The sequence below is a fragment of the Phocoena sinus genome, chromosome 3, assembly GCF_008692025.1.
Source record: "Phocoena sinus isolate mPhoSin1 chromosome 3, mPhoSin1.pri, whole genome shotgun sequence".
Lineage (NCBI taxonomy): Eukaryota > Metazoa > Chordata > Mammalia > Artiodactyla > Phocoenidae > Phocoena > Phocoena sinus.
The window spans coordinates 3,682,769-3,704,849 of record NC_045765.1 but is presented as its reverse complement, the minus strand read 5'-3'; the positions used below and the strand labels follow the sequence as shown (position 1 = coordinate 3,704,849).

Genomic DNA, 22,081 nt, shown 5'->3' with positions numbered 1-22,081 from the left:
TGTGGAAAGGGGGCCATCGGGCCCTGGCTGGCCTCCGCTGGCCCCTGAGGTGCCGGTCCTCTCTTGCCTCGCCTCCCAGTGCCTGGGCCATGTTCCTAGACCGGCCGCAGCAGCGGCTTCAGCTCGTCCTCCTGCCCCCGGCCCTGTTCATCCCCACCGCCGAGAACGAGGAGCAGCGGGCAGCCTTCGCCAGAGCCGTGCCCAGGAGCGCCCAGCCGCACGTGGTGTACGAGGAGGTCACCGACGTGTGGATCAACGTAAGGGCAGGGGTGTGTGCCCCGCCCGGGCCAGGGTCCCGCGTCCCCGCCCCCAGCTCCCCAGCTGGACGGGGGCTGGCGATGTGGAGAAGCCAGCTCCGGAGGGAGAGTCGGTGGGGTCTGACCTCTAGCCAGGCAGTCGGAGCCTCCCCTTTCTCAAAGGGATGTGTCCCCCCACCACCCCAGCCCCCGCCTCTGACACATCCTCTCTCTCTCTCTGCCCGGACAGGTTCACGACATCTTCTATCCCTTCCCCCAACCAGAGGGAGAGGACGAACTCTGCTTCATCCGCGCCAACGAGTGCAAGACCGGCTTCTGCCACTTGTACAAAGTCACCGCCGTTTTGAAGCCCCGTGGCTACGACTGGACCCAGCCCTTCAGCCCCGGGGAAGGTGAGTGACCCTGACTAACACCTTGCTCATCGCCTGTGGTTCAAGCCTGTGGTTTGTTCCCTGGTCCGGCCCCAGAGGGAGTGGGTACCAATGACTAAGAGGCTGGCCTTTCCCAGTGCCATTCCTGGTCTGGCAGGGTTATCACAGCCAGCTCCCGGCTTATTCAGGCGGCAGTATTTATTGAGCGCCAACTACATGCTAGGCCCTTTGCACACCAAGTCTGTGCTGTCTGGCTCTTTATAGGAAAAGCTGCCCCGCCCTAGGTGCGGGGTGGGGGGGCGGGGCGGGTATCACTGTAGGAAGAGAAAAGCAAAGCCCTCTGCTCTGGTGGAGGAGGTAGGCATCATCCAAATACAGTGAGAGGCCGGGAGGCCAGGGGCACAGCAGTGGATAACGTGCCACAGAGCAGAGACCGGGTGGAGGCAGAAGCAGCCACAGCACGGCGCTCCAGGCCGAGGGTCAGCCCGTGCAAAGGCCCTGCAGCAGGGCAGGGCTTGGCCTGGCATGTTGGAGGGACAGCCAGGAGGCCCTTGTGGCTGGAGCAGAGTGAGCGAGGGGGAGACAGGGAGGAAGGCAGGGCAGGGAGGGGACGGGGCCGGTGGCACAGGGCCTCGTGGGCCGCAGGGAGGACTAGGACTTTTACCATTGACCTTCGGCCGGTTTAGAATGATTCTTGTGGCTGTTCATGGAGCAGAGCCTGAGGGAGGGGGGAGGTGACAAAGTTGGGGTCAGGCAGTGGGGCTGAGCTGACTCTGCTCTAGATCCAGGTGGGCCCGGTTCTGGATGTACTTGACTGCTGAGCTGACACGGTGGATTGCACGGGGGTCTGAGAGAGAGAGAGAGAGAGAGAGGGACGGCGTGGCCGTCTGAAAGGGTTTTGGAGTTCCAGTCTGAGGCGGAAAGACTCCGAGGGGACAGTTTAGGAGAGAACTGTTGAGTTGGGTTTTGGACATGTTCCAGTTGAAGCTCCGTGCAGGTTCCGGGGACCAGGGTGGATCCACAGTGGGAACGTGGGTGTCCTCACACACGGATGGCATCTCAGCCTGGGGACAGGCTGGGGCACCAAGGGCGGAGCCTGGGTAAGTAGGGTGTGGTCTGAGTGCCAAGCCAGGGCTCTCAGAGCTTGGAGCAGGGTCTCCCCGGCACTGCGGACATCAGGGCCGGGTCACTCTGGGGGGTGTCCGGGCCCTGTGGGGTGTGGAGCAGCATCCCTGCCGCCACCCGCTCGATGCCAGGAGCACCCCCGTCGTGACAACCACAGATGAACCCAGACACCACCCAGTGTCCCCTGGGGGTGGGACTGTCCTGGATGAGCCACAGGGCTTCGAGGCCATGCCCGCTAAGGAGACTGAGGCCGCCACAGTGTGGAGACGGTCACCCAAGGGAGGGGGTATCCGGGGGGCCTCAGGCGCCACAGGAGCCCGAGGGTCAGGAACAGACTAAGCCACAAGCTGCCGGGGTGTCAGGTGAGATGGGGACCAAGGAGTGACCACCGTCTGGGCGTTGTTGTCCTTCAGGGTTGAGCGTGGCCGTCACAGGCCAGCTGAGCCGTCTCAGAGATGCTCGTCAGCATTTGCTTTCCTGTTTGGAAACCCCCTCGCCTATGGAGATCTCACTGGAGAAATCCTCATCCTCCCTCTTGAAATGGGCAGCCAAGAGCTCTCGTTCTGCCTGGTGGTTGTTGAGTGGGGCTCACGGCAGGTGCCCCCGGGGGACCCCTGCCTTTGAGGTGGGCCCTGCTGGTTTCCCCTCCGCCCTTTGGCGCCCTGACTGCATCCTCTCCACCACCCTGCCTCGAGGCTTCCGCCTGCTGCAGGCGACTGAACGGGCCAGAAGGCGAGGCCAAAGGAGTGGGTTCCTTAAGGGCGTCCCGGCCGAGTGGGAGGGCGGTCAGGAGGCTGGGGGACCCGGTCAGGAGGAGTGTGTCCAGGTGACACAGGTGGCTCCCCAACGAGGGGCCGGGAAGGGAGGAGGGAGGAGCCTGGCATGGTCGGCGGGACCCTCTGGGCCGTGAGCAGCGTGGGCTTGAGCCCAGAAGACGACTGAGGGCAGTCAGAGCGAGTGGGAGCAAGGCAGGGGGACCAGCAGGTTGAGCCATCGCCCAGGCCTCCTGGGGGCCTCCTGGGGGCAGCAGGAGAATTGAGGGCACAGCGACTGTGGACTGGAAGCAGGCGTGTCGGCAGGGCTGGCCCCAGAGGAGGCCTGTGCGACTGGGCTCCCTGCCTGGGCCCAGCAGAGTGGGTGTCAGCAAAGGCGTGAGTGGGCAGGAAGTGGCGCATCCAGCCCCTGGTGAGTGAGGGGCAGAGGAACAGCCCTCCCTCCCAGGTCTTCTTGTGACAAGTCACTCGGCCCAGGTCTCTGCACTGGAAGTTCCTGACTGTGCAGCCCTGTGGATCTGTGCGGGGACATCTGTCCCTCCCTAGGTGACGTGGTCAGTAGTTTGCTTCAGATCCAAGAGGATAGAAAACAATTTTAGGGACTTCCCTGGTGGCACAGTGGTTAAGGATCTGCCTGCCAATGCAGGGGACATGGGTTCGAGCCCTGGTCTGGGAAGTTCCCACGTGCCACGGAGCAGCTAAGTCCGTGCGCCACAACTACTGAGCCTGCGCACCTACAGCGCATGCTCCGCAGCAAAGAGAAGCCGCCACAATGAGAAGCCCGCGCACCGCCCCGAAGAGCAGCCCCCGCTCGCCGCAATAGAGAAAGCCCGCGCGCAGCAGCGAAGACCCAGTGCGGCCAATAAATAAATAAATATTAAAAAAAGAAAAAGAAAAGGAAAGAGAACCATTTTAGCCAGTGCTCATAAACTGTCTTAATAATTTCTAACATGTGGCAAGACACATTCCGTATTGTTATTTACCTGGTAAAAATTCAAAAGCGAGGCCTACCCACCAAAAAGCCTCCTGTAACTCCACTGAGCCTTTGCTCAGCCCCAGAGTTTAATCAAGATCTGGTTACGGGGCCTAAGCAGTCACAGGTCCAGGCATGGAAGGTGGCGGTTTGACCTGCAGGATTCTAAAATTGGGTGCTTTTTTTTTTTTTTTGGCCGCGTGGCCTATGGGATCTTAGTTCCCCAGCCAGCCATTGAACCCGCACCCCCTGCAGGGGAAGTGCGGAGTCTTTACCACTGGACCACCAGGGAAGTCCTGAAAATTGGGTGCTTTTGATAAAAATGCAGATCCCTGTTTTTTCTGGGGAAATGCTGGTGCCCCATCCACATGGTGGGAACCTTGCACCTCGCTCCCTGGGCCGTGGTGTGGCAGGTCCTTGTACCATCCCTGGGGCCCAGCCGGTGTACCTGCCCATCACCTGGCTGCCTGGGCTCCATGGAGAACTCGTTGTGTGCTTTGAGTCCCCATCATAGCTTCCCGGGCTCCCTTCACCTCTTTTCCTTTCTTCCAGATGAATTTAAATGCCCCATCAAGGAGGAGATCACACTGACCAGCGGCGAATGGGAGGTTTTGGCAAGGCACGGCTCCAAGGTACCCAAGTCTCCATGCATGCTTGTACACGCATATGTGCACAGACACAATGCACACGGGCTCCCGCCCACTCCAGACCCCCCGGGCCTGTGGCTTCTCTCTCCGCCCCCCCACCCGGCCCCTCCCTCCTGCTCTGCACACTGAGGGCCACGGGGGCTGTGCTTCCCACCAGCTGGAGACCCTGGGTCCAGGAATCAGGCTGTCCTGAGCATCCTTTGTTGGATCCTAGTGGGTGAGGCCCAGCCCATTCTCAGTGCCACCTGGAGCATTCACTTAGCCTCCATCCACTCCATGAAGCCAGCTGTCCCCAGGACAGCAGTCAGTGAGTCTGTGGGACACTGGTGGTGCCCACCGTAGAACTGTCCTGCAGCTTCCAACGGGGGCCCACCCCCATGCCTGCCCCGGGAGGTTTGGGAACGAAAGATGCAGCTGCAGGGCTGAGAGGTGCATCTTTCACTCCCCAACCCAGATGCTCCATCATAAAAATGTGACCAGGGCTTCCCTGGTGGCGCAGTGGTTGAGAGTCCACCTGCTGATGCAGGGGACACGGGTTCGTGCCCCTGTCTGGGAAGATCCCACATGCCGCGGAGTGGCTGGGCCGTGAGCCATGGCCGCTGAGCCTGCGCGTCCGGAGCCTGTGCTCCGCAGCAGGAGAGGCCACAGCAGTGAGAAGCCCGCGTACCGCAAAAAAAAAAAAAAAAAAAAAAATGTGACCAGAGTATCTTCACCGGGGTCCAGGTCTACAGAATTCCAGATTTTCCAAAGAGACCCCTTAATCAGACCTCCTGGATCCCTACCTCACACCAGCATAAAGGCCTCCTGGACCAAAGACTTAGATGGAAAAAGCTAAACCATACAAATAACCAGGAGGAGATGTGGCCAACCCTTTTAAAGTTGAAAGGTGGGCTGCCCGTGTGCTGCCCAGGGCTGCCAAGAGAAGGGGGCCAGGCACCCCTGGGCAGCGCAGCCAGGGGACGTGGCTTGGCCTTTCTGGGGTGCAGAGGCGGCATCTATTACAGCGTCAACCTATGTCTCACCTGACCCGGCAGCCCCAGGTCTAGGCGTGGACCTTTCGAGGCCACCCCAGGGCACATTCGAGAGGTTAACATGCAAGTATACATTGCTGTGCTCTTCATACAGTGGGAAATAGTGGTTAGAAAACACTCGAGCAAGAGAAAAGTGTTATTGCTGAGTTCCAGTTCTGTAGGTAACCGTGTCCGTTCCCATATGACCACACCTGGCCCTACTGAGTCGCTCTGCTGTGGTTGAACCTCACTGGAGGCCCCTGTGCTCATAGCCTCGCTCGGCCCCTCGCTAGCTGGGTGCTAAGACTCAGTTTCCTCACCTGTGAGATGGGACCATCAGATAGCGCTGGTCCTCTCCACAGCAGTTTCTCCCTTGGCGCCATGGACACTTGGGGCCAGAGATGGGCACTGTGGGTGTGGAACAGCCTCCCTAGCCCCCACCCTGGGGGTGACAACCACAGATGTGTCCAGAGGCTGCCAAACGTCCCTGGGGGGCAGAACAGCCCTGGGTGAGGACCCTGCTTTAAAATACTTTGACGCCCTCAGCGCAGCGTCTGGCAGACGCACAAGACAGTCCTTTCTCTAAGGACTTCCCTGGCGGTCAAGTAGTTAGGACTCGGCGCTTTCACTGCCGAGGGCCTGGGTTCAGTCCCTGCTCAGGGAACTAAGATCCCACAAGCCGTGTAGTGCGGCCAAAAAAAAAAAAAAAAAAACGCAAAACCTTTCTTTAACGTGAAAGTTTTACCTTCTGCATGCCTTAACTTTTTACCCAGAAATTTTCTTTTAAAAAAAGCATTTTAAAAATTAAAAAGGGAAAGAGAGCCCTCTGCCGCCGCCACGGCCGTGTGCTCCATGTGGCCTGTGCCATGGCCCCGGGCCTCGGTGGGTCCCCCGCCTGGAGATCCTTCCTGCCTGCATATCTTCTCACATGGTCCTTGTGACGACAGCAGCACACGACTTAACTACCTGTGGTGTGGGGTTTTCCTACGACATCCTCCATTTCTAGAAAACCAGCATTTATTTTTCAGTGACAGCGAACACATCAGTGTTTGTTGTAAAAATTGAATCGTTCTAAATAATCCCCTTCCATCCTCACCCCAGACCCCTGTGACCTCCCCACTCCGCCTCAGAGGTGACCACGGGGGGAAATGACTGCAAATATTTCCTATTTTCACCCATCTCCACAGGGGCTTCATAATTTTAGAGGATTTGTAGGGTTTTTTTAGACAGTACAGCTTTACGTGGCCACGGAGAACTGTGCCATAATTATGGAGCCAGTCCGTCTTTTGGGCATTCAGGGCGTCACCTCTCTCTAGTCTGAAGAACACTTGGAGCATCTTTGTGCCTTTGTTTTGAGCTCACCTCTCTGGTGGAGTCCTCAGGAGCAATTCCCAGGGGTGTAATTGCCGCTTCGGAGGATGTGCCTTTCTGAAGTGCCTCTTTAAGCGTCTGTGCTGCGTGGTCAGCCCCAGCAAGGCAGTGCCTGTTCCCAGCCCCAGAGCAAGGTTCCTTCCTGCACCTCCTGAGGACGGTGCCTAAGAACCATGCCAGGGGTCTGATGGGCGTTCCCCCAGGAAACCGGTGGGGCAGGGAATTACCACTTCTTAACCCTGAGCACCTGGGTCAGAGAGGTGGGCTGTCCCCACTGGGGACCAGGGCCGGGGACTGGCAGGCCCAGGACAGGCCCTCCCTCAGCCTCTGTCCTCAGCCCCCCTCAGCGGCTGATCTGGATCTGCCTGGAAGGAGCTGTCCGGACCCGGAGTTCTGATTGCAAGTCAGACCGGAGAACACGCAGTTAGCCCAGCCCTAGTGGGGTCTGCTCCTGCCCCACGGGGTCTGTGAAGTCTCCCAGACAGCTGTCCAGCCTGTGGGCTCAAGCCAGCTCAGAGAGAACGGGTCCCCTGTCCACAGAACGCTGGGCCCTCCCTGGGGGTGGGGAGGGCGGCCCTGTCACCAAGAGCCCCCGTGCCCCTGCAGATCTGGGTCAACGAGGAGACGAAGCTGGTGTACTTCCAAGGCACGAAGGACACGCCCCTGGAGCACCACCTCTACGTGGTCAGCTACGAGTCAGCCGGCGAGATCGTACGCCTCACCACGCCCGGCTTCTCCCACAGCTGCTCTATGAGCCAGGTGGGCACCTCCCTGATGCTCCCTCCCTTGGAACATTCTGGAAGATCAGGCAGCATTCTGGAACATGAGCACAGGGCTACCCCCATCCCGGGCAAGCAGCCAGTGGCCGTTTGCTGGCTGCAGAACCAGCAAGATGGGCACACTCTGGCGTTGGGCAGGTCTGGCTCTGACCCCCACCCCCGCTGGGTCCAGCGGCCTCCGCCTGGGGTCCCCTGGCCAGGGGACAGGCTCCTCTCACCTCAGTCTGCTTATCTGCAAGGCGGGGCTGGTGGTAACAGCAGCAGAGTTAGGTAGGGGAACACACCACACGGGGTGAAGATGGCACGTGGTTGATGCAGGTGGCGGGCGAGCAGGGAGGGGGAGGGGGAGGTGCCCCGCGGTCTCAGCACCCCGTCCCGCCTGCAGAACTTCGACATGTTCATCAGCCACTACAGCAGCGTGGGCACGCCACCCTGCGTGCACGTCTACAAGCTGAGCGGCCCCGATGATGACCCCCTGCACAAGCAGCCCCGTTTCTGGGCCAGCATGATGGAGGCGGCCAGTGAGTAGCCCCAGGCCCCCGGGCTCTTGAGCGAGTCCTTCCCCTTGGGAGCCCCAGCTTGCTCGTCGCAGGCCTGGTAAATAAGGCAGGTGAGAGGGGGCCACCTGGGCGAGCGCAAGGCATTGAGCGGCACGGCCCCGAGAGCGGGTCGAGCATAACCACAGGCCCCGAACTGTCCTGTGGGCCCCCCGAGACAGTCTCTGGTTTCTGTGCTGCTGTTATGGATGGAGCACATACTCAGTGCAGGAGCTGACTCTGCCAGACGGATGGGGTCCCTACACGGGCCATCCTCGTCCTCAGGGGCGGATGTCTGCAAGGGCGCCTGTGCAGAGCCTTCGTTTGTGGAAGGAGCCGGGGGTAGGTCGTGAGGGGCCTCGGGGAGCACGAGGCAGCTTGTCAGTTTGCCCAGGAGCCTCCAGGGTGCCAGGACTCTGCCCAGTTGACCCCATGTTCCAATTCTGGCTGCGGAAGCGAAGGCAAGTCAGCTCATCTCGCTGAAATGTTTCCTTATCTACGGAACGGTCCAGTGGCAGCCCATGGGATGTAAACCAAGTGCTCACGCAGCGCCTAGCTCATAGGAAGCACTCACTAAAGAGGACGCCCTTCCCTGAACCCAGCCCTGCCACTTGCAGATTTCTAGAACATTGTAGGAAATAGGAATCCCTGGAGTTTGGGGTGGGTTTTATGGGCTGGAAAACAGTTTGTCACATCACCGCCCCCGAAAGCTGAATAAGTAAGCAGCCCCCTCCATGTGACAGCTCAGTCCCTGACTCTCCCCATGTCACCATGGACGTGACAGCGTGGGAACTCTGGCCCTGGTTCACAGAAGAGGAAACTGAGGGAAGGGAGGGGCCTGCCAAGGCACCCAGCACAGCCAGTGGGGCAGCACTGGGGGCGCGGGTGTCCTGATCCCCAGCCCCCGGCGTGCAGGCAGGCAGACGGGGGCACCGCTGCCCCAAAAGTCCAGTCTCGCCACATCTGTGAGAAGCTGGCAAGCTGGCCCGTGGGCCAACTCCGGCCACGTCCCGTCATTTCGGCATCACCCGTGGTGACTTCAGGGCTGCAGCAGCAGCAGCGTCAAGTACAGTCAGCCCCTCCCCAGCCACAGGTTCCGCATCCATGGATGCAGCCAACCACAGAGCATTCCAAAGAGAAAAACTTGAGCTGTGCGTGGCAGCCGTTTACATAGCACTTGCATCGCATTTACATAACATTTGGTATCGGGTATTATAAGTAACCTAGAGGTGACTTAAAGCTAAAGCACGTGGGAGGGTGTGCATAGGTTTTATGCAAGTACTGTGCTGTTTCACACGAGGGGCTTGAGCATCGGCAGGTTTTGGTATCTGAGGAGCGCCCTAGAACCAATCCCCTGAGGATACAGAGCGACGAGTGTGGTTACAACCCAGAGACCCCCGACGGCTCTTCTGCGTGTAAAGCCAAAAATACTTGCTACTTAGCCTTTTACAGTAAATATTTGCAGACCCCTGACCTACATCACTATTTGCTTATTTTCCTCTTAAATTGACACTCTGTTTAACCTAAATGAACTTAAAGGAAGAGTTGTCTTCACCACTGGATTGGAAAACCAGTGTTGCTTTGCAAAGATACAGGTAACCATGAAAATCAGAGAGAGCCCCCTCCCCACCATGAAACTGTCCATTAATCAGATCCCAGCGCTGTCATCACCTCCGTACTAGATGAGCCAGTGTCGGGGCTCTGGAGCTGGTCCCAGCCAGACTGTGGCCTGGCCCAAGCTGGCTCACAGGGTGCAGGGTCACTTCCGCCCACAGCCTCTGATTTTAACTGTCGGGCAGCACAGGAGATGGGGTGCCTCCGGTCCACCCTCCGGGGCTGGGGGAGTGTGGGCATCGGCCAGACATGGGCCCTGCTTCGAGGTGGGCTTCCCGGGCCCAGCCCGGCCCTCGGAGCCACAGCCACTCTGTCTCCGCAGGCTGTCCCCCGGATTACGTGCCCCCGGAAATCTTCCATTTCCACACGCGCTCGGATGTGCAGCTCTATGGCATGATCTACAAGCCGCACGCCGTGCAGCCAGGGAAGAAGCACCCCACTGTCCTCTTTGTGTACGGAGGTCCGCAGGTGGGCGCTGCCCTGCTCCCCACACCCTCCCCCCTCCCCCAGTGCCCCTCCCCATCCCCACTGACCACGCAGGGTCCTTGGGGGCCCCTGGCTCTCCGCACACCGCACTCTCCGGCACAGCCACCCTTTCACCTGCTGATACTCCCGTGTCCCTCTGGGAAGCCCCCCTAAACCCGGCGTGTGTGTCTGGGCCACCTGCCCAGCAGTGACCCACTCTCACCCCTGGTCACCAGCTTGGGGACAGAGGTGGCCAAGGGCCCTGGGCCCAGCTCTCTGTGAAGGGGACAGGCCAGGCAGGCACGTTGGCAAGCAGGTCCATCTAAGAGAGCGGTTCTCTGCTGGAGGTGGTCTGTCCCCCAGGTGGTACTTGGCGATGTCTGGGGACATTTGTAGTTGTGGCAGCTGGGGTGGGGGAATGCTCCTGGCATCTAGTGGGTAGAGGCCTCGGATGCTGTCAACACCCTACAGTCAGTGGGATGCCCCTATCCGCACAGGACGATAAGGCCCCAAACATTCATCGTGCCAAATAAGGGACTAGCGTAAGTGACGTCACTTGGGAAACACAGTGCCCGCCACCCGCAGCAGTTTTTGTGTCTGTTTTTAGAGATAACTGAAGGGTAGAAAAGAAAGAGGCTGAAGAAATAAGGGAGTAATTCCATGGAGGGCCTGGGGCAGAGTCCCTGGCCGAGAAGGGAGCCTGGCTGGGGCCTTCCTCTCTGTAGCACATCCCAAGCACAGGGCCTGGTGCACAGTGGGCCCCCGTCTGACCTTCCCCTCCCCGCCACTTCCACAACCTGCCCAGGGCCATCCATAGCCTTCACGATAGAGCACAGGCCCCGTCTTCAGGCTGTAAGCCCCCGTCCCATCCCGCTGGCGTCTCTCCCGTCTAGCCCATCCTTCCAGTGTTTTACTTGTATTTCTCACACTCGCCTCATCTCGCCTTCCCCACAGGTGCAGCTGGTCAATAACTCCTTCAAAGGAATCAAGTATTTGCGGCTTAACACTCTGGCGTCTCTGGGCTACGCCGTGGTCGTGATTGACGGCAGGGGCTCCTGTCAGCGAGGGCTCCGATTTGAAGGGGCCCTGAAAAACCAAATGGTAACATCTCTTCTCAGTCCCTTCCTGTGTGGTGAAGGGGGACCTGGGGCTTGGGGGCGGCCCTGGGGCACCTTCATCAAGGATGGTCCTGGCCAGGATGTCAGTCATAAGTGGGGCGGCCTTTGGAACCAGAGGGAACATCCACTGTGTTGCTCAGCTCTGAGTTGGGCCTATGGGGAGACAGGTAGACACACGCCCCACCTGGTGCCTAAAACCCAGATGCAGCCAGACACATCAGTATAGGCCTGATCAGCAGGAAGTCCCAAGGGTTGGGCAAGACAGGCACTGGTGGCTGTGGAAGTGGTGCTGATGGTGGTGATGGTGGTGGTGGTGATAATAACGATGGTGATGGTGACGCGGATGGTGATGGTGGTGGTGATGCTGAGGATAATGGTGACGAAGGTGGAGATGGTGGTGATGAGGATGAGGACGGTGATGAGGATGGTGCTGGTGGTGGTGGTGCTGGCGGTGGTGATGATGGTGATGACACCAGCTGTTCATCAAGCCTCAGCATGCGCCAGGCCTCAGAGTACAGGATACTCAGCATCTCGTTTCATCCTCACACCCACTGTAGACTCGGCCCTGTTCATGTTGATGTCCTTGTTTTAGGGATGAGGAAACTGAGGCCCAGAGAAGGGACATGACTTTCTCAGAGTCAGCCAGGGGATGGCGGGGCAGGGTTGGTGCCAGGCCTGTCTGACCGCCACCCCAGACAGCAGATTTGCATGGGGCCTGGAGAGAAGGGTAGCTTCCAGAGAGCTGCTTTTGATCCAAGAGGAAGAGGGCTCCCTGCAAGGGAAGAGGTGGGACAGCAGGGTGCGTGCCTGGGAGGAGGCCACTGAGAGGTGCCTGGCCTCATCCCCCAGGGCCAGGTGGAGATCGAGGACCAGGTGGAGGGCTTGCACTTCGTGGCCGAGAAGTACGGCTTCATTGACCTGAGCCGGGTTGCCATCCACGGCTGGTCCTATGGAGGCTTCCTCTCGCTCATGGGGCTGATCCACAAGCCCCAGGTGTTCAAGGTGGGTCCTGTCCCCACCTCCTCCCTCCTGTCCGCCAGCGCCCACCCGTGCCCCTTGGAGCCCGCCCCCCCGGGGGAGGCATCTTGGCAGGGGCCTTGCCACGTGGCTGTTTCTCCCCGCAGCAGCCCCATGGGGCCGAGCCCCCCTCCTCATTGCCCGCCACTGCTGACCCCAGGATGGCGTCCGGCTGCACAAAACCCCGCCAGCAGCTCTCTGTGGGAGGCTGAGCCCGGGACCCCGGCCTCGGATGGGCAGAGGTGGGGCATGGTGTGAAGAGCGTCGGGGGAGGGGCCCCCAGGCCGGCGGCACTGTCAGGGCACCGCGGGGCGGCGATGAGGAGGCGGAGGCGGCAGGAAGGCAGTGGGCCCAGGGAGGGGCCGATCCCGGCCCCGGCGTGCTCGTTCAGCTCACCCACCCTCCCGAGACAATGCACGGTCCACGGGGGAGACACGTCTGAGGGCCCCTCCCCTGCCAGCCCCCGTGTGCATGCCCGCTCCTCACGTCCTCCGGGGGAGGCCCCGGGACAGCCGGCCAAGCGCAGGCTCCCAGGACCTGACCTTTGTGTGTATGTGTCTCTCTCTTTCTCTCTCTCTCCCCCCGCTCCATCCGCTGTGGCCCTCAGGTGGCCATCGCAGGTGCTCCGGTCACAGTCTGGATGGCCTACGACACAGGGTACACAGAACGCTACATGGATGTCCCAGAAAACAACCAGCTTGGCTACGAGGCGGGTTCCGTGGCCCTGCACGTGGAGAAGCTGCCCAATGAGTAAGGCCCCCACCCGCCCTGACTTTAAGGTTGCCAGGGCTGGCCGTCCATGAACCTGGCCCGCCTGTGGCCGGCTGGGCGTGGCTTCCGCACCTCCCACTGTGCCTGCCCCTTGGTCCCCTCTGCTCCGGCAGCCCTCCCTCCTCACCACTCCTCACTGAAAGCAGGTGCCTGGGTTCTCTTGGAGCGAGGAGGGAGGGAAGCCCCCTAGCCCTGCCCCCAGAAAGATAGAAGGGAAGGTCTAGAGTCACACCTTGCACGTGCTGGCTCCCCTCATCCCCCAAACACGCGGCCCACCATGGACCCCCTGAGTCAGTTTTGAACCTGAACGGCCTCTGTCTTGTGGGTTTTGACACCGTGGTTCAGAACACAGGCCCACAGTGGTTCTAACGTGTAGGTGTGTTGGAACAGCTCTGATGTCCCACGTCAATGCTTTGGGCATTGGCTTCTGATTCGCCGATCGAAAAGAAACTGGCGTGGCCAGTTTCTGGTGTGGCTCTGTCTGGTGAACCTGGGCCCCACGTTTAGTGCCAGGGTTCTCGTCACAGGCTGACCCCGCCAGGGCCCCTCTCCCTGCAAGGCTGCTCTCTAGTCTGGAGGTGGCCTGGGCTCCACAGTGGCGTGCTATCATGCAGCCAAGCTCAGAACCCACTGCTCCGTGGCCGCTCCGACTTACGTTCACATTCATCCCAATTCACTAGAACAGTAAAACCGTGGAGACAGATGACCAGTCGTTGCCCGGGGTGGGGAGTGCCTGCTCATGGGCACAGGGGTTTGCTCCAGAGTGCTGGAAGTGCTCTGGAACTCAGGATAGACATGATGGTTGCACGACACTGTGAATGCACCAAATGCCCCGAAATCCCTTTAAAATTAGTAAATTTTAGGTTGTGTGAGTGTCACTTCAATAAGTTATTTTTGTTTATAAATCAAAATTTTAAAAAGGTTCCTCGACCACCCTTGCCACATGTCAGGCACTCAGTAGCCACCTGGCGGTGATGGGTGGCACAGGTCTAGAACATTCCATCGTCTCAGAGTGCCCGTGGGCAGCACTGCTCCAGAAGCTTCCCCGAGCTCAGGGCATTCCAGGCACAGCCTCTGCGCACACCCCTCCCCTCCTCACCTGGAAGGAGGTGAGGGGTCTCCCAGACCCGCCATTTGTGCACTGTGCACGGGATTTGAGTTCCGCCACGTTCTGCTGATGGGCTGCCGCTTCCGCCCTCGCTGTCCTGGGGCTGGGGCGGGACCCTGGGCCCCCAGCCCTGGCTGAGCGTGGACTGTGGCGCGACTGCCTATGGGCGGGAGAAGGGGGTCTCGCCCCAGACCCTCAGGCCCACCTTGTCTTCCAGGCCCAACCGCCTGCTCATCCTGCACGGCTTCCTGGATGAGAACGTGCACTTTTTCCACACAAACTTCCTCGTCTCTCAGCTGATCCGAGCAGGAAAGCCTTACCAGCTCCAGGTGGGTGGCTCCTCCCCCCCCCAGGAGCCCGCTGCGTGGGCAGCAGTGGGTTGGGGCACCCGTGGCCGCGCCCCCATCCTCACACCTGACTGCCTGGCTCCACACTTAGCCGGCTCCCTGGGTCCCGACCACCATTCAGCAGTCGTGCGCTGATCGCTCCGGGTCCCCGCCACCTTCTGCTGGCGACACCTGGGAACTGGGCCCGGTGGAGGGAGGCTGATGTTACCGAAATGATTGCGCATGCGCGCCAGGAACCTTGCTTTGAAGGAACTGTACAGAATACTGAAAGCATCTGGGGGCGGGGCGGGGGGGGGTGTCCCTTGACGGGGGTCAGAAAATAATTCCCCGAAGAGGTGACATTTAAGGGTGCTAAAGAGTAAATGGGGACTCATCTAGGCCTGGGGGGCGGCTGTGGAAGACACCAGACAGGAAATTAGTAGGAGGGAGCAGCTCCAGGACGGGAGACCAGGGTAGCTGGAGCCAGCAGGAGAACAGCTGGGGAGCAGGATGTGGTGACCGGCATGGCAAGCCGCCTGACGCCTCCGTTGATGGGCGGGACTTCAGCAGTAAGGGGCGGAACCTTGTGAGAGGGCGGGGCTTCAGCGGTAAGGGGTGGGCCTCAGGGGAGGGCTGTGTTTTGTTCCGAAGGGTGAGGCGAGGCGTCAGGCCTCCCTCTGGCAGCCCTGTAGACAGAGGCCCATGGGGGCCAGTGGGACATGAGCCACAGTCAGTTGTCCCGGCAGGAAAGGGGGCGGGAGTGGGGAGCGAGAGGCCTGGTGGATTCGGAGGAGTGGGGGGTGGGTGTGCTGGAGGCGAGAGGGACAGATTTTATTACCTGCTGCCGCCCCGCAGTCTTTCCGCTTCCTGGACGCCTCCATGCGCTCTGAGCTGTCAGGGGAAGACATGTTGCCATTCAACAAATGGGGAAACTGAGGGTCACCGGGCAGGAGGGACAGGCCGCAGGGACCTGTGGCTGGGCATGCGCTTGCCAGACAGGGCAGGAGGGAGGCGGGGCTCCCTGTGGGTGAAGAGCTGGGTTGGGCGTTGCTTGGCAGTCCCCCCCGCCCCCCCCCCCCCCACCGCCAGCTGCACATGCTCTCCAAACACAGGCCAGAGGCAGCTGCACAGCAGAGCAAAGGAGTCAGGCGGGGCCAGGATGGATCCTCACCTGTCCCTTCTGAGCCTGAAGCCCTGAGCCTCGCTGCTGGGATAGCCGCTCCCTTCCCATGCGGCCACTGGTGGCAGGTCCTTTAACCTTGGGCCTTGTCTCCTCATCTGTGAAATGGGCGTGATAACCCCTGCCTCCCAGAGGTTGTGAGGGTCAAATGAGTTCTCTCAGGAAAAGCATTTGGCACACAAGGGGGTCCCAGAGGCTTGTGTGCCCCTGCCTCCCCAGGGGAAATTGAAGGTGAGACAAGACACTCCCTTGGGGGCTGCGAGTGGGGGAGATGGAGCACACCCACCTTCCTCTTCAGACACCGGGCAGCAGTTGGCCTGGAGGCTGACAGCCCCAGCTTGTTGGTGCATCACGTTTGTTGTCGGATGTCAGGCCTGGGACTGGGGGCTGGGAGCACAGTGGGGAGCCAGATGGACCCTCTCCCTGCCCTCACAGCCCAGAAGGAGGAAGAAGTAACCAGACACCCAGGACCCAGGGTGGCATGAAGGGGTGGGTGCAGCGGGGTCTGTCCCAGGCAGTGCCGCTGCCCCGGGCCCGGAAGGAGTGGGGCCCGTGAGGCTGTAGGGGCAGCAGGACCCAGGAGTCCAGGTCTTGATCTCAAGCTGGCAAGTCCTTGCGGACCTCTGAGCTGAGGACCGTATGATCAGACTTGTGATTCATCCAGGATGGATTCATCAAGGCAAGGGTGGAGGAGGGGAGATCTCTGGGCAGTTTGGTGCATTCCTAGGGTGAGTCTGGAGCAGGTTTCACGCCTACCCCATGAGCCCTTAGGGCTCCTCCGAGAACTGTTGGGGTGCAGGAGCCCTCATTTCATAGCCAGAGGCAAGACCTGCGTCTCTGTCACCATCTACCCAAGAGCCTGGACATGCGCTCAGCCAGGTCTCAGGGACTGGGTGATTCCTTGGGCATGGCCCTTGGCACCAGCGTGCTGCCGTTTCTCTCTGGGGATGACCCCCCCTCAGGTGGTGAGCAGACCCAGGAAAACACCTGGCACAGCCTGGGGTGGAGAGGCTGTCCTGGGGCCTTAGCATGTATAATCCCCAATGGGGCCTGTTGGTGAGATGAACGTGGCTCAGGTGGAGGCACCAAACGTCTGTGAGACATGAAGCCCCAGCCACTCCACGGAGCTGGGTTCCTTGCAGCTCTCTGGGTTTGGGGGATAGAGCAGCAGCACAGTTTCTTAAGGCTTTCGTATGTGCAGGTCCTCTGTGTTTGAGACCTTACTTGCCCAGGCCACAGAGACCCTACAGGGTCTGAATTCTTCGCTCAGCTTTCATGGGGGGCTGCCGTCAGGCAGGCTGTCACTTGCCCAGAATTAACACAGCAAGCTGGCCGTAGAGGGGGGATTCGAACCTGGGTCCCTCAGTGCCGGAGCAAGACCTCTTCCCGGGGGGTGGGGGACGGGGGCAGGACCGAGGCCCTGAGGAGAGACGCTCTGAGCCCGGGGGTGGAGGGGTTCGGGGGTAGCAGGGCACAGGGTGCAGGGGTGCCTCGGTGCCACCAGCCTTGCCTCTCTGTCCACCCAGATATACCCCAACGAGAGACACAGCATCCGCTGCCCCGAGTCCGGCGAGCACTACGAGGTCACACTGCTGCACTTTCTACAGGAATACCTCTGAGCCCGCGGGCCGCCACGCGCGGGCCTGCGCAGTCAGAGCACACGCGGCTTCGCCGCCGCCGTTGCCGGAGGGACCGAGCGGCCCCGCAGGCCCTGTGCAGCGCCTCCTCCCGCCGGCCCCGCCAGACCGCCCGCCCCGGGAGCTGCCGCCTTCGCCCCAACGCCTTTTACTGTTTTCGTTAACGCTCCTGGGGTTTCAGCCTGCTGCTTCTTCGTGGCCAGAATGGAGAGATGAGGCCAACGTCCACGAGGCACTTCCTCAAGCCGTCCCTCCTCTCCCCGTCATCCAGGCGCGGGAGCCTCAACTCCGCTGGGCGCTGGAGGCCAGAAGAGACTCGGAGGAGCCGGCCTTTGCCCCGGGGACCCCCAGGCCCAGACCGGCCACCGGCGCAGAAGCATGCAGTTGCCTTTCCTCCCCACCCGCCCACTTCATATTTGTGTTTCGTTTTGTTTTTCTTTTGGGGGGTGGGCATTTTTATGAATTATTTAAAAGAAAGATAGCAAGGGGTGCCTAAATCTAGATTCGGGGTCTGCCGCTGGGCCACAGGGTTCACCCCAGCCAGCACCCGAAGCCCATAGCGGGAGTCGTGCCCGGCAGGCCGTGAGCGGTGCGCAGGGAAGCGGGGCAGCCTTCCGGCCCGGCTTTCAGGCAGGCTCTGAAGCGCACCCAGCCCCGTTCTCCCCAGCCCAGCCCTCCGCCACACGTTTCTGCCTGGCCCGCCCGCCCAGACCGGGGTTCCAGGGCTGGGAGTGGAACCCTCCCCGCCTCAGGGTTATCCTTACTCCTTCCTTTCCCTCCCGCCAAGAGTTCTGCCAGGGGCGGGTAGGAAAACAAACAAGAAAACAAAAAAAAAAACCCCACCAGAGACGAACCACCTCTACACATTATGAAAAGAAAATATTTTTGTCGATTCTTATTCTTTTATAATTATGCGTGTAAGAAGTAGACTCATTAAACGATTCCAGATGGAAGCGTCGCCACCTGCCTGAGGTTCCTTCTGAACCCCTGGGGCTGGTGATGGGGGCTCCTCGAGTGGGCGGGGGTCCTAGGAGGAGGCTGAGCCAAGGGCACGGCAGTCCTTGAAGTCGAAGGATGGGGGCGCTGCTTGCTCAGCGGTGCTGCCCTGGCATGAAGTGGGGGGGGGGGTGGGGCGCCACCCCTCAGCCAACTGGCCCAGTAAGGACAGTCCCAGAGGTCCTGAGGCAGCCCGTGGGTGCCTCCGAGGTGCCTGGCCCTTACTTCCTTTTGCACCTCTCCTTGTCCAGAGACTTGACTCAGCGGTTGGGGGTCAGGACACACCGACAAGGGACGGCAGGCCGTGCCCCTCTTCATGTCTGTCCTAACAGCTGAGAGACTAGGAGACCAGAGACCATGCCTGCGCAGAGGACACCCTTGGTACTTGAGTTTCTAACAGCACAGTGGCCTCTCCCTGTGCCATCAGCCGCTCCATCCTTTCGGAAAGTCCAGTTTTTTTTTAATGGCTTAAAGAATATAACAAACTAGTACAAAAGAATATAGGGGAAAAATACGCCCTGCCTCCCGAGAAGTAACCCCTCCCCAGTCTCTCTTTTTAATACCTGCCCTCTATTCTGCCCTGTGAATGCCATAATTTATTTTGCCAGGCACCTATCAAGGGATAACATAGATTATTCTGGGCTTTTCGTATAAATCACCAGACTTTGTCAAGGGCCAGATAGTAAATATTTCAGGCTTTGTAGGCCAGGCAGTCTCTTGCAACTGCTCAACTCTAGCCCTTGCAGTTCAAAAGCAGCCACGGGTGATGTGTGAATGAGTGGGCGTGGCTGTGTGCCAATAAAACTTTATTTACAAAGCCACACAGCTGGCCAGATTTGGCCCACAGGCTGTAACTGACCAAACCCCTGGGTATAAAGGATCCTACAACAAACAGCCTTGTACATGGTTGGGGCATATGTCTGAGTGTATAGGGTAAATTCCTAGAATTATAAAAAGGCATATTCATTTTTGGTTTTGAAGAATGTTGCAAATTACCTTCTAAAGAATGCCTCAGTGTACACACTTTTTTTTTTTTTTTTTTTTGCGGTACGTGGGCCTCTCACTGTTGTGGCCTCTCCCATTGTGAAGCACAGGCTCCGGACGCGCAGGCTCAGCAGCCATGGCTCACAGGCCCAGCCGCTCCGCGGCATGTGGGATCTTCCCGGACCGGGGCACGAACCCGTGTCCCCTGCATCGGCAGGCGGACTCTCAACCACTGCGCCACCAGGGAAGCCCAGTGTACACACTTCTTGGTGAAGTGTGCTTGCTCCTCCATTTCTTCATTACTATGTGTTATTTTTGCCAATCTTAGGAGTGACACATGGCATCTCACTGTAATTCAAATGCACATTTCTTTTATGTGTACGAATATTTTCATGCTTTAAGACACTTGTTTAGGAGTAATAATTTGCCCACTTTTTTTTTTTTTTTTTTTTGCGGTACACGGGCCTCTCACTATTGTGGCCTGTCCCGTTGCGGAGCACAGGCTCCGGATGTGCAGGCTCAGGATGTGCAGGCTCACGGGCCCAGCCTCTCCGCGGCATGTGGGATCCTCCCGGACCGGGGCACGAACCCGTGTCCCCTGCATCGGCAGGCGGGCTCTCAACCACTGCGCCACCAGGGAAGCCCTGCCCACCCTTCTTTTGATCTATTGACCTCACTGATTTGTAGACACTCTTTATATATGAAGGAAATCAGTCCATGGTCATACACGTTGCAAATTGAACTGTGTTGTTGATCTCAAACAGTTTTATGGGTAGGAATCTCAGCCAGTGAATGTTTAAAATCATCTCAGGAACAAGATGTCTTGCCCTTAACCCGCTGTGAAAGAAAGTGGAGAGGCAACTAGTCACAAGTCACAGAATGACAGAAGCTGGTGAGAAAGAGGGCACTGGGGTTGCCCCCTGAGGCTTGTTAGCCCACGCCCTGCAATTATCTCAAGCAGGAACTTCTTGGGGGTGGGGGCGTGGGGCGGGGCGTGCCTCACAGCATTCGGGATTTTAGTTCCCCAACCAGGGATCGAACCCACACTCCCTGCACTGGAAGTGTGGAGTCTTAACCACTGGACCGCCAGGAAGCCCCTCAAGCAGGAGGTCTTCATCGGAACTTACTACCCCTACCTCCCTCGGTCAGTACTCAGCATCCATCAGTCAAACTTCAGTCAGTTGTATTCCTGCCCGGACAACAAGGCCTGGGGAGGGACATGGGAGGATGGGTGACGGGCAGCTACAAAAGGACAAGTGTCTGCTGGCTGAAGGTCTTGGTCTTGGAGGTGGCAGTTTAAGAGACCTTTGTTTTCTTCATGGTTGATACAGGGCCACTTGTTTTCTCCACCACTGGTGGGATTTCCATCTGAGGGAGGGTTCCCACTCTGTTTCAGGTCGCCCGTGTACATGCTCGAGTCCTTTCTTGGTGGAAGTGCTCAGCTCTTCCCTAACTGGCAAGAACCCATAAGCGATGGACATAAAAACCCGTTTCATATCGTTTGCAGATACTTTCCCAGTTTGTCATTTGCTTTTCAAACATGTTTATGGTATTTTTTAAATTCTCTATTTTTTTAAATTGAAGTATAGTTGATTTATAATGCTGTATAGTGTTTTGTTTTTTTGGCCACACCTCGAGGCATGCTGGATCCTAGGTCCCCAATCAGGGACCGAACCCATGCCCCCCTCAGCGGAAGCACGGAGTCCCAACCACTGGACCACCAGGGAAGCCTCTTTCTTTCTTTCTTTTTTTTTAAATCAACTATAGACACATGAGAAGTTGCAAAAACAGTGCAGAGTCCCGTGTACCCTTCATTCACGCAGCTTACATCTTACTTAACCCTAGCACACTGTCACACCAAGAAACTGATGTGGATACGACGCAGTTAACTAGACTCTAGACCTCATTCAGATTTTATCAGCTTTCACATGCACTCATCTGTGTGTGTGTAGGTCTGTTCCATGCTGTCACCTGTACAGATTCCTAGAACCACCACCACAGTCAAAATACAGAGCTGGTGGGGACTTCCCCGGTGGGTCAGGTGGTTAAGACTCCGTGCTTCCACTTCAGGGGGCCCAGGTTTGATCCCTGGTCGTAGAACTAGGATCTCAAATGCCCTGCGGCCAAAAAAAAGCTGTTTATTCACCACGAAGGAGCTCCTTCATGCATCCTCTTTATTATGTCCTCACCCACCCTGTTTATGGTGTCCTGACCATGGAGAGAAAAGTCGTGATACCTGTGTTATCAAATCTTTTCTTCCTTTATGACTGTTAGATTTCATGTCATGATCAAAAAGCAGGATCTTGGGAATGATGGGTTTTTTTCTTTTAATCCCTTCAGTTTTTTGTTTTTTGGAGGCAAAAAGGAAAACAGAGAAACAAGAGGCTTGGGGCTCAGTCTTTCTGAAAACACAGACACACACCTACCCCTCTTTGAGTAGGAAACTCAAGACCACTCACAACTGAAATACCTTGTTAGCAAAAGCGCTTGGCCACTAATTGAATCCTTCATAGTGACAGGCCAGTCAAACACAGCGCTGAGGATATGGAGATATAATGGAATCCTGCTGTGTTTAACACAGAATAGGTCTGCCGGCCTCCAATTTATGGAGCCAATTCCTAACGGGTCCACAGCAGCCAGCTGCAAAGAGGGAGCTATTTCTGCAGAAATAGTGGCGCTCCCTAATGCCCTTCACCCAGCTTCCCCTAATGCGAACATCTTACATCACTATGGTACAAGCCAGGTTATTGAAGCCAGGAAATTAACATCAGTACAATCCTTTTATCTAATATACAGACCTTATTTGGATTTCACCATTTCTCCCTCTAATGTCATTTTTCTGGTCCCGGATTGTTTGTGTCCTCTGCCCCCAAATTCATGTTGAACCCTAACACCCAGTGTGATGGTATGAGGAGGTGGGGGACTTTGGGAAATGATTAAGTCATGAGGGTGGAGCCCTCATGAATGGGATTAGTGTCTTCATAAAGGGACCCTAGAGAGCTCCCTCTCTCCCTCCATAATGT

The 22,081-nt window shown here is 58.3% G+C and overlaps 1 protein-coding gene across 5 annotated transcripts in view; it reads left to right on the top strand.

Annotated features, from left to right (window-relative positions):
* DPP9 (dipeptidyl peptidase 9) overlaps positions 1-18,036 on the top strand; it is a 41,193-nt gene extending 23,157 nt beyond the window's left edge. For 2 of the 5 annotated variants that reach the window (XM_032626423.1, XM_032626427.1), the window contains exons 12-22: positions 80-257; positions 487-649; positions 4,052-4,131; positions 7,134-7,286; positions 7,692-7,827; positions 9,779-9,924; positions 10,876-11,022; positions 11,889-12,041; positions 12,664-12,806; positions 14,153-14,264; positions 16,968-18,036. In XM_032626423.1, coding sequence (XP_032482314.1) covers positions 80-257; positions 487-649; positions 4,052-4,131; positions 7,134-7,286; positions 7,692-7,827; positions 9,779-9,924; positions 10,876-11,022; positions 11,889-12,041; positions 12,664-12,806; positions 14,153-14,264; positions 16,968-17,060 — 1,504 coding nt within the window. In that variant the 3' untranslated portion in view covers positions 17,061-18,036. Of the gene's footprint in view, positions 1-79; positions 258-486; positions 650-4,051; positions 4,132-7,133; positions 7,287-7,691; positions 7,828-9,778; positions 9,925-10,875; positions 11,023-11,888; positions 12,042-12,163; positions 12,299-12,663; positions 12,807-14,152; positions 14,265-16,967 lie in introns of those variants that run through there. The other 3 variants (XM_032626424.1, XM_032626426.1, XM_032626425.1) reach the window with 3 other exon arrangements.
* Positions 18,037-22,081: the final 4,045 nt, after the last annotated feature.